Source organism: Camelus ferus, chromosome 2, assembly GCF_009834535.1.
Source record: "Camelus ferus isolate YT-003-E chromosome 2, BCGSAC_Cfer_1.0, whole genome shotgun sequence".
NCBI classification, from domain to species: domain Eukaryota; kingdom Metazoa; phylum Chordata; class Mammalia; order Artiodactyla; family Camelidae; genus Camelus; species Camelus ferus.
The window spans coordinates 4,248,932-4,260,261 of NC_045697.1; the positions used below are offsets into that span (position 1 = coordinate 4,248,932).

General features: G+C 57.1%; 1 protein-coding gene across 3 annotated transcripts in view; it reads left to right on the forward strand.

Moving 5' to 3' along the window:
- The window catches only part of PPP2R2C (protein phosphatase 2 regulatory subunit Bgamma), a 131,413-nt gene that overhangs the window by 75,787 nt on the left and 44,296 nt on the right, over window positions 1-11,330 (forward strand). For all 3 annotated transcript variants that reach the window (XM_032493662.1, XM_032493669.1, XM_032493679.1), the window contains exons 2-5: window positions 609-706; window positions 2,792-2,957; window positions 5,684-5,796; window positions 11,049-11,226. In XM_032493662.1, the coding sequence (XP_032349553.1) occupies window positions 609-706; window positions 2,792-2,957; window positions 5,684-5,796; window positions 11,049-11,226 (555 nt within the window). The remainder of the gene's footprint in view (window positions 1-608; window positions 707-2,791; window positions 2,958-5,683; window positions 5,797-11,048; window positions 11,227-11,330) is intronic.

Here is an 11,330-nt window from a genome sequence, read left to right on the forward strand (position 1 = left end):
GACAGAGAAGAACGCAAAGGAGGGGACTTGGAGCAGAAACACCCCGTGACTTGGGAGGCGGACCATCAGCCTGGCGGTTACAAGGAGAGCACAGTGTGGGGTGGGCACCAGCTCAGGGGCCAGCTCAGTGTCCACCTGGGGCTGCCGAGAGGAGTGGTCAGGTCTGCGGTTTACCTGAAAGGAGAGCCGCTGTGTTAAAGGCTGACCAGAGATTTTGGTGACTACAGAGTCCAGGTCAGGGGTGCCAAGGGTCCTGTCCATGTGCAACTCGGTGGGGGGCAGGGAGGGGTAGAGTCGGCCTCTGTGGCCACCAGAGTCAGGCGGGTGAGTGTCAGATTTGCATCCCAGGCCCCTGATCTGCACACGAGGAAAGCCCCCAAACTGCTTCTGGAAGGGAAGGAAAGACCCTACCCACAGTCTCTGTCCCGCAGCCAGCTGGTGGGGGGTGGGGCGGGCGGTGGGACCCCTCGACAGTGCTCCCGGCCCCTCGGGCTCCTGCAGCCCAGCCCAGGGGTGTGGGGGCCCTGGGGACAGGCGGGAGCAGTTCTGTCCAGCTGCATGGTACTGGGTCCTAATGAGCCGTGCCTTCCTGTCTCCGTCCCCCACAGCCGATATCATCTCTACCGTCGAGTTCAACCACACTGGAGAGCTGCTGGCCACCGGCGACAAGGGTGGCCGGGTCGTCATCTTCCAGCGGGAACCGGAGGTGCGGCGGGGCCTGGTGGGAGGCAGCTACACTCAACCTGGGCTTTAACCCGCAGGGTGCTGCTCCGTACCCTACCATGGTGCCTGAGCTGGCATGCAGGGGTGGGACCCTGCAGGGCACATCTGGGGGAGATGTTCTGAGCCCCCTCTGCTGAGTGGATGTTTGGTGATTGCTCACTGCATCCTAGACCCCTGAGAAACAGACCCCCCACCCCAAGTAAACTGCCCTCTGCCTGGGTGAGCCGGGGCTGTCCCAGCCAGAGCAGGGTAAAGGGGGGATGGGCCCTTCTACACCTGTGGGTGGGCACTCTGGCCCGAGTGGGTGGTTTTGCTCGGTCCTGGCTTTGCCCCCGTCAGGTCTGTTGTCCTGCAGAATTCCCTATAAGATGAGAACAGCCTGGAACAGCTCCAGAGGCGCTGTTTCTGAACCACTGGAAGAACCTGGAGATTAAAAGGTCCTATTTGTTGAGCACCTACTATGTGTAGACAGCTTACTGCTCTCTCCACATGCTTTTCCCAGTCTTCATTGCCCAGTGCTGAGGGTACGGACCCACATCCCACTTACAGATACTCCCAGCTAGTGAGCAGAGACCAAGGAGTGAAACCAAAGCTGGATGCGCACTGCTGCTCGCACACCTCCCTGCCTCAGACATGGGCTGGGGTTAGATGCTGAAGATACTGGGGGGTGGGGAGGAGCGGGGAGGGGTGGGGGAACGGGATGAGGAAGAGAAGGTGAAGAGAGGGCAGGAGGGAAGGATGAAGGAGGTGGGGGAAGCGGCAGAATCATCCCCCGCCTCCAGTTCCTCAGCGTGGTCCCCACAGCTGACACCCCCCGAGGTCTGACTTCCTGTGTTCGCGGCTGTAACCCCCTCACGACAACCCTAGTGGTGCTATAAATGCTGTTATCATCCTCAGTTTACATATGAGGAGACTAGAGCTCAGAGGGTTTGAAAACGGCTTGCCGAGAACACAGAGCCAGAAAGCAGACAGTCCAAAACCGGGTTTTACCAAAGCCACGTCTTCTTTCAGTCAAAATGCACCAAAAAAAGTGAAATCAGTGGATGCGAGTTTCTCTGTTTTGAATTTTTCTCCTTTAATTTTTTTCCTTAAACCCTTAATTTTCCCATGGACCTTTGCCACAGCCAGTGTTTATGGGTAGAATTAGAGGGGAAAATATTGAAGAACTTTAAAGCTTTCCAAAAGTAAAACAGATACGGAAATACAGAAACAGATACTTTTGAAATTTTAACAGGAACTTGAAATTGTGCCTGGTCGACTGTCTGTGTTTTGCTCCAGGCAGTCATAGTCATAGTTTCTTGTTGTCACATAATCTTGAGTTGTCTGCTGGGCAGTGGTCCCTGGTGCCCGCGACGGACTCACCTCCTCACTATTTTGAGGGCTCCACCAGGAGGTTCTTATCACAACAAACTCAACTGCCTAAACCGGGATGGAACCCACTGAGGAAAGTCGGGGGGGGGGGCAATATTCTATTCCAGTCTATCTGACGTGGCAGGGTGTTCTGCCCCAACGTTAAATCTTCTCCAAATGCATTCATTCCTCGAGTCAGGCCTGAGTTGGACCCAAGGAAGTGCAAGGAGGTCAGAGCCTCGGACTCAGTGCCAGACAGACCTCAGTGGAGTGAGTGGCAACATTTAGTGGACTTGTGGTCTTGGGGGTCGATTCATCTCTGAGCCTCCACTTGTTCATCTGTAAAATGGGGGGAGTCATGCTCCCCATCACAGAGGGGCGTCAAGGATGGAACAAGAGGAGGCGTGAGAAGCACTTGGCTCGGTGTCCTGCACACAGTAGGTGCTCAGTAAATGGGAGCTGGCAGAGTTGCCCTTGTTCCTCCTTATTGGACTCTTACAAGGAGGTGACGGGGCTGGGCCATGGCTGCACAGCAAGGTATTAGCCACTTAAAAAGCAGAGAGTTCCTTTGGACCCTTGACTGGACGCCCAATCGCCATGGCTGTGTCGGGCCCTGTGAGGTTTAACCAGGTCCGTCCCCGAGCCGGCTCCCGCCCCGCCCCGCCCCGCCCCGCCCCGCGGTCCTGGAGCTCAGGCCGCTGGTCTGGTTTCCCTGCAGAGTAAGAATGCGCCGCACAGCCAGGGCGAGTATGACGTCTACAGCACTTTCCAGAGCCACGAGCCAGAGTTCGACTATCTCAAGAGCCTGGAGATAGAGGAGAAAATCAACAAGATCAAGTGGCTCCCGCAGCAGAATGCCGCCCACTCCCTGCTGTCCACCAACGGTGAGGCGGCGGGCGGTCTGAGGGTGTGCGTGCGTGCACATGAGCATGTGTGCGCGCGCATGTGTTGTATGTGTGTGCACATGAGCATGTTGTGTGTGTGCACTGTATGCACGTGTGTGCATTTTACGCCCGTGTGTGCATGTGTTCATGTGCATGCACATGTGTGTGTGCATTGTACACGTCCGTGTACGTGTGTGCGCATGAGCGTGTGCACATTTGTGTGTTATAGCAATTTGTTATCAAATGCTATTTCTCACCTCACTCATGTGGTGAACATTTTCTAGGTCTTTTGAACGATAATATTTTGAGTAGCATGTCAGTTCCATGCGGTGAATGTGCTCGCCCAGCCTTTTCCTGTGGATGGACGCAGGCTTTTTCCCACTGCTGTAAATAGCAGCTCCTTGAACATCTCTGTGAATCCTTTTCTTTGGGGGTGGACAAAGGAGGCCAGGTCAGGGAACGCAGTGAGCACCTGGTGCACACTGACCTCTCCGTCCGCACCCCCCAGACCACCCCAGCGTGGAGGGTCTCGCTGGATGGTGCAGGAGGCGCACTGGTTCAGGAGCCTGCCTGACCACTCTCCACCTGCCTCTAGGGGAGGGCACACACCCCCGCCAGGCCCCTGAGGAGGCTCCCAGCCAGACGGCGCTTCACTGTGGTCCACTTGGAGGGCAAGGCTCCTGGGCCATCTTGCCTCCACCAGCAGTGCGCCTGGGACCAGAGGCCCAGCTTCCCACGTTCACATCTCCCCACTAATCCTCCATCTCTCACCCCATCATCAAAGGTGCCTGGGGTGGGAAGAAGACAGGCCTGAATTCTGTCCCAGCCCGGGGACCTTGGGGAATGGCCTTGCTTCTCTGAGCCTCAGTTCCCTCACCTGTGCTCCCTCTGGGGTTACGATGAGGGTGGAGGGAGGTGGTGCCCACTCAATACCCCGTGACCAGCCAACACTGCTCCAGGGTGACTGAGCCTTAGGAGATGATGCCACTTGCCCTCCCCAGGGACTCAGACTCCTTAAGGCGGCCTTTACCACAACCCTGAAACTGATCACACTCAATCCCACTAGCCCACCTCTGTGCCCAAAGGCCAGCCTTCTCCACTCCCACCTGGCCAACCCCCACCTCCTCCCTTAAGCCTCCACTGGGTATCACCTCCCACTGAGGCTTCACTGATCTGTCAGCCAAGCCAGGTGTCCCTCCCTTGTGCATTCCCACCCCTCTTGACCCCAGGCTTGCCCTCAGGGGCTCCTGCCATTCAGGTTGGGTGCTTCTGTGCCAAGGACAGGATCTGTGTCCCCTTAGGGATGCCTGGCACAGGGTTAGGCTCAGGAAGCCCCTGTCTTGGAGCCAGAGGGGCCCTTCCCTGTGCTGGAACACAGGCAGTGAGAGGTGACGCCCCCGCCCCAAGGACAGGCCCCTGAGGGCAGAAGCTCTGACTGCGTTCACACCCTGGCCCTGCCACTTCCTCTTGTGAACTGTGCCATCTGGGCTGCCTCGTGGGGTTACTGAGAGGGTGAAGGAGACGGCTTAGAGCAGGGCGGGCACCTGAGCCTGTCACGCACTGCTTTCCTCTCCAGTCACCCCATAGAGAGCGTCGTTTGTGCTGCCTCTTTGGAGGAAAGGCCGCCTTGGGAATTCTCTAACACCCCCACCCACAAAGCTTCCTGCCCTCGGCTCTGAATCCCAGCGCCACCCTCTCCTGGTGGCCTGTCCCTGGGCACCTACCAAGTGTTTAATTGATGTCATTTTCTCCCCTTCCTTCTCACGAAGGTGGCAGTGTTTGTTTTGGCTGCTGTACTAGTCAGGGTTCTCTGGAGAAAAAGAGCTCATAGGATACGTGCGTGTGTGTGTGTGTGTGTGGACAGAGAGATGGCTGTAAACGTAGACACAGATGTATAGAGACAGAGGTTTATTTTAAGGCGTTGGGCCACGTGGCTGCAGGGCCTGGCAAGTCCACAACCTGCAGGGCGGGCTGGAGACCCAGGGAAGAGCTGATGCGGCAGTCGAGTCTGAAATGTCCGCTGGCCAAGCTCCCTCTTCCTTGGGGACCTCAGTCTTTTTTCCCTAAAACCCTCAACTGATTGGAGGAGGCCCACCCACATTCTGGAAGATAATCTGCTTTACTCTCTGGATTTAAATGTTAATCTCATCTAAAAAAATAGCTGCTGGGTAACATCCACACATGTTTGACCAAATGTCTGGGGAGTGTGGCTTAGCCAGGTTGACACCCCAAATTAACCATTGCAGCCACTAAAGATTACTCTTTTGATGTTCTCAGTGGGATTCCAGAGAAGTGAGGACCCTGGAGAGCTAGCTGAGTTCTGGATGGACGGGGATGCGTCTCAGAAATAGGAAATGGGTTGCCTTCTTTTGTCTGCCAGCGAAGGCCTGAGCAAGCAGGCTGCTTCATTAGGACAGTCTTCGTGGAACTCCGGTGACAGGCTGATAACTGCCCGTGAAAGGGTCATATCCTTTGACCCGGCAGTTCTACCTTTGGGATCAACTGTGAGGAGACAGACATGAGGACAAATGCTCCATTTGCAGGGACGTTCGCTGCATCACTTGGCAGAAGGAGTGAGATTAGAAAGAACCTGCGTGTCCAGGAACAGGATGTGGGTTGGGTCAGCTGTGGATTGAGGCCCCCTCATCCAGTGGACGCGAGTGGGTGCTCGGTTCTCCGGGCTGGTGTTAATCACATGTCTTGTTCACTCTGTTTTGTATTTAAAGATAAAACCATCAAACTGTGGAAGATCACAGAGCGTGACAAGAGGCCCGAGGGTTACAACCTGAAGGATGAGGAGGGGAAACTCAAGGACCTGTCCACGGTGACGTCGCTGCAGGTAGGCTGTCGGACGCGGCGGAGTGAAGCCTGGAAGGGCCTGTGAGACGCGAACCAGTCGCTTCCCGAGCCTGAGCCTGAGCCAGGCTGCTTCCTTGCTGGGCTGGCCGCGGTCATTCCCCTGCCCTGCACCTCGGTTTCCTCCCCAGCAAAGCAGAGGTGATCATCTCTTCCGGAAGTTGTGTGAGGGTGAGGCGAGGTGACGCGTGTCCGTGAAGTCCTTTTCTGCTACACCCAAGGCTGGAGCGCGTATCTTCTAACCCCTGTTGTACAAAGAGGGAACTGAGGCCCAGTGACTCACCCAGAGCGGCTCAGCTGAGGGAGTGGCAGAGCCAGGAGAGCCTGAGAGCAGAGCTTTGTGTGTTCCAAGTGCTTTGCTGAGGGGCAGAGGGATGGCTGGAACTTGGGATTCTTGCAGCCTTTACAAAGGCTCAGCTGCAAAGATTGCTGTTGATTTGAGAGACAGGTCAGAAAGCAGAGCCGAGCGAAGGCCAGCTTCTGCCCCCAGCACGATTCAAAGCAAAAGGACTCACCTTTCTTCCAGCAGAGAGGCTGTGAGACATGAGAGCTCTGGAGTCACAGGACCTGGGTTTAAATCCTGCCCCTGCCGCTTCCTGGTGGTGTGGCCCTGGGCAGGGCTCCCAGCCTCCACAAGCCTCTGATTCCTCCTCTGGAACAAGAATGAACACTTCCTGGCAAGCGAGGGTCTCCCAAGCATTCTGGCTATAAAAACCCATTGGTCCTCAGCAAAATCCTTTTAAGTGGGTGCGTGATTATCATCCCCAATTTACAGATGAAGAAACCGAGAGCTCGATCCAACCCAGGGAAGTCTGCCCCAGAGTCTGCACCCCAGTCTCCTCCATAAAGTGGAAATGAGGTCTCTGCCTCCCAGGGGAGCTGCAGGGATGGTTAGTGGCACCCTGGAAGCGCACTGAGGCCACCTTGTCTGTCCCTGGCTTCCAGAACCGTGCCTGGAACAGGGCAGGGTGGGGGGTGCTTTCAGCCCCCCACGTGTTTGCTGGAGGTGAGGACAGGCGGATGCATCCATTCAGCACACGCTTACTGAGCACCTGCTGTGCCCCTGGCCCTGGTCTAGGCACCGAGAGGCTACAGTGAATGCAGAGCCCAGGGCGGACCTGGTGTAAGCCCGGGACAGGCCCTGCTCAGAGAGGGGCCTCAGCCTCCCGTGAAGGAGCCTTAGGAGGCGACTGGTCTCTTCGGCTCCAGTTTCCACATTCCAGCCAATCTGAAAGGGCCGGGTTCACGTCAGGGAAAGCTGTTCCCCGGGTCTGTGCCTTAGCTGTGTGTGTGTGCTGTCCGCTTCGGGGGTGGTACTAGTGCCTCTCCAGGCTCCGGGACTGCTCACAGATCCACCCACTGCCGGTCAGGTGGCCGTGGGCGTCTCCCTGCTCCATGCCTCAGTCTCCTCACCAGCAAACTGGAGACAACGGCTGGCTTTTTCTGCAACAGTTCAGCAGGCGCCCGCACTAAGCATCCAGCGAGTTGTCACACACATGAAGCGGTAATCAGTGGTGTTCCCAGAAGGAGGAGTAAGTGCTTAAACACATTGGTCCCTAAATGACTGGCAAATTGCACGAATAAATTCTGAGAACACATGGAAGCCAGTTAGCTTCGATGCTGAGTCACAAGGAGTGATGGTGCCCCCCGCTTCACACACCCCCACCTGGAGCCCCAAGAACGTTTATGAGGGTTTCATTTGCTGGGAGGGATGCAATTATCACCTCCTGATTGGCCTGGCGTTTGCGGCAGAGCCAGTGGCCCGTGAGACTCCCGTTATTTCCCTCTCAGGAGTCTGAGATTTTTCTCTGTATGTCACACACACATCCCAAGATGGCATTTAACTGTAAACTGAGGCTGGAGGGGAAGAAAATGAGAAAGAACATGGGAGCCTTGTCTTTTCCCCCATTTCACCCAAGCCTCCCCAACCCTGTGCAGTTTTCTACCTAATCTGTGCTGTGCTGTTCATGCTGGAGGCAGCTATTACATAGTGAAAACCTGCTCAGTGCCAGGCCCTGTGCTAGGTCTCTGGGGCCCAGAGCTGAGCAAGATCAGACTGAGTGCCTACCCCCCCAAAGTCTACCCAGCCCCCCAAGGAAGTAGACATGAAGTCACTCCTACCCTGGAGGTCAGCACTGTGACAAAGGGACACACAAAGAGACTGTTCTCTACTTTGTCTGTTTGGCGAACTCCTATTCAGCCTTTAAAACCCTATCAGCCTTCACCCTGTAAAGCCTTTTCTACATGAGCCAGATGAATCCTTATCCTTCTCTGCCCACTCTAGCCTTTGTATCCCGTCCTTCTCTGTCCTTAGTGTCATGTGTCTGTCCTCCTGCCCTGCACCTTGACTAGACTGTGCCTCCCAGAAGAGCTGGTGGAGGGAAAGATTTATTCATGAAACCTCCAAACCTTCAGGGCAGGCTTCTCCTCCCTCTTCCTCTCCTCTCTCTGTTTAATGGCTTTGAAGCATGGCCTGGAGTGGCAGTGAGTGGCTGGAGCACTGAGTGAACTATTCTGAGGCCACGGGGAAAACAGTGTTGCTGGAAGGAGAGGGAGGCAGCCTGAGATGCTGAGGCTTTGCTGGGCTTGGGACGCTCTCTGACCTCCAGGAGCAGGTGTGGTGAGAAGAAAGTCCAAGGATCCTTAGGGCAGGGGGTGGCTGCGCCCTGAGGGACAGGAAGGGACAGGAACTGCCTTAGACTGTCTCACACCTGGGGGCATGCGCTGGGCGGAGGGTCCCCTAGATGGGCCAGACACACCAACACTGACTCCTGGGCACACAGTCTGGAAGCACAGAGACTCTACACAAGGACCACCCAGAGCCAGACAGGCATGCGCACCGATGCACACACGTGCACGCACGGTCACACTCACCCACACTCGTGCATGCACACCGAGGCTCACACACTCACACGTGGTCACGCTCGGTGCCCCGGTACAGACAACCTCTGATAAGGTCTGCAGAGCTGCCTTTGTGCTTGCCCACCCCCCCCCCAGCAGCATCAAAGCCGTCACCTCCCATCTCAGCTGGCCCCCAGGGCACTCAAGACCAGCTCGTTCATCCCTTCACCTGAGGACCTCTCTGAGGACTCAGCCCTGGGCTGAGTACCAGAGATGCAGAGATGAACACGGAAAGACACGCCTCGCCCCCAACTGGTTCCCAGTCCACTGGGGAAACAAACCAAACAAACGACAACTCATGATGTGGACAGGGCTGTGATGAGGGACTTACAGGGCCAGGGAGCCCAGGGGAGCCCCGGGCCCAGCCTGAGAGTTGGGAGCGGGTGGGGGGAGGTCCCCTGGGAGAAGGAGGTTCTCTTAGATCCCACATCAGCCCGAGTCCAGCCCACACAGCCTGTTTCAATCTCTTCTCATACGCCACCTCCCGGTCGCCCTTTCAACCTGCTGCCCTGTTGCCCGGTCCCCTCGCCTGTTTTATTTTTCTCCTTAGCACCTACCGCTGCCTGAAACCACAGACACACACACACACACACACACACACACACACACACACACACACTCGTGTGTCAGTGTATTGCTCCTCTCCCACTCGAGAGCAAGCAGTAGGACCCCGTCGCCTGCCCCCACCCAGTCCCGATCGGACTCAGGCAGGTCTACCTGGTGATGGCTGCCTGGGGCACAGGAGCCCCGCAGCCACCTGGCAGAGGGCTGGACTGCCTGTCACCAAAATCTGCCCTCCTTCCTCTCCAACCTCACTGCCTCTCTCCTTGGCACAGTTCCCATCGCCCCTGCACCATCCCCACCCAGTGCCCACCCTGTGCCCACCCCAGACACTGTGTGGCAGTGTGAGCCCTGGCCCAGCCACCTGTAGTCCCCTCCCCTCTGTACCAAGTGTTATTCCAGGAGCACTTGACTGTGGGATCCTCACAGAAGGACCCTGAGCAGGCACCAGCATTAGCCAGTTACAGATAAGGAAACTGAGTCCCAGGGAGGTGAAGCCCCTGTGGAGGTGACACTAGCAAGTGGCAGGGCAGGACTGAAGCTGCGGTCAGGTGTCAGGCCTGCACCTTTGCACCGTGATACCTCGAGGGCATCACACCTGGTTCTGGTTGGGGTCTGTCATTTCCTGACTCTGTGACTTAGGAAGTCAGGCTCGCCGTGGCATCCTGTCTTCTCATCGGTGACATGGGGGTGACCTGCCCCCATTTCCTACCCTCAACTCTGGGCCAGGCTTGGGAGAGATCGATGAGGCCATGTCTGTCTGTCTGTACCTTAGAGGACCCCACAGTTTACTGGAACGAGGAGTCCTGCCCAGCACACCCCGCAGAGCCTGCCGAGAGCCCCGATGGAGATGTGTGTGGCGTGCTGGGGGTGAACAGGGCTGTGACACCCCTACCAGGCAGGCTGCAGCTCTTTTAGGAGGAATTGAGGTTCACCAAGTGTCCCAGGGGGGTGAGTGTTCTGGGCAGGGGGCACGGACGGAAGCACAGTTGTGCTACCGGACGCTGTCTCCGGGGCTCTGCACACTAGCCCTCTGAGGTAGGAGTCGGACTAACCCCAGCAGCTGTAGGAAATGACCCCAGTGTTCCAGGCAGAGCGCACAGAAATGTAACCCTCACTGGCAGAACACGCCAGGTGGGCGTCCTGATGCACACACAGCTCTCCCGTGAGGGCACAGCCTCCTTCCACCCCGTGCCTCCGTCCCTGCAGCCTGGGTCCTCACCGTCCCACTGTGGACGGGGAAAGGGGCAGAGAAGGCACACCTGCCTCTTAACCACTTGGGCCTCCAAGTGCCAGGCCCCACTGTGCTCATGCCCCATCGGTCAGCTCAGTCATGTGGCCACACCCAGCTGCAAGGGCAGCTGGGAAATTCAGTCCCTGCCTGGGCAGCCACTTCCCCCAGATGAGGAGACACAAATGTTTGGTGGACAGTCTAACTCTGCCACAGTATCTTCTTCCATTTTAGAAATGAGGAAATTGGGGCACAGAGGGGTTCAGCCACTTATCCAAAGTCACACAGCAGGCTCAGAACAAATCCCAGGAGGCCAAGCAAAGAAGGCAGGTTTTTCTGCAGGGTTGGTGGTGATGGACACAGTGTGTGGCACTGCTTATTTCCGACACATGTGGGACAGACGCCCACTGCCCTCCTGGTATCTTGTTCTGATCGCGCAGCCCTGGGTGTTTCTTACTGCAGCCGCCCTGCCAGTGGCCTGGCCCCCGCACTCCTCCCCCGTCACCTCTCACCCAGCTCTGACTACCTCTCCTGCTCTGCAGGTGCCCGTGCTGAAGCCCATGGACCTGATGGTGGAGGTGAGCCCACGGAGGGTCTTCGCCAATGGCCACACCTACCACATCAACTCCATCTCCGTCAACAGCGACTGCGAGACGTACATGTCCGCGGACGACCTGCGCATCAACCTCTGGCACCTGGCCATCACCGACCGGAGCTTCAGTATCCTTTCCTGCCACAGCCCCGCTGTCCGCTCTGCAGGCAGGGTGGCTCCCGGGTTGGGGCTCAGCTGGCCGGGTTGTAGGCCAGCTGGCCTGAGGGCTTCT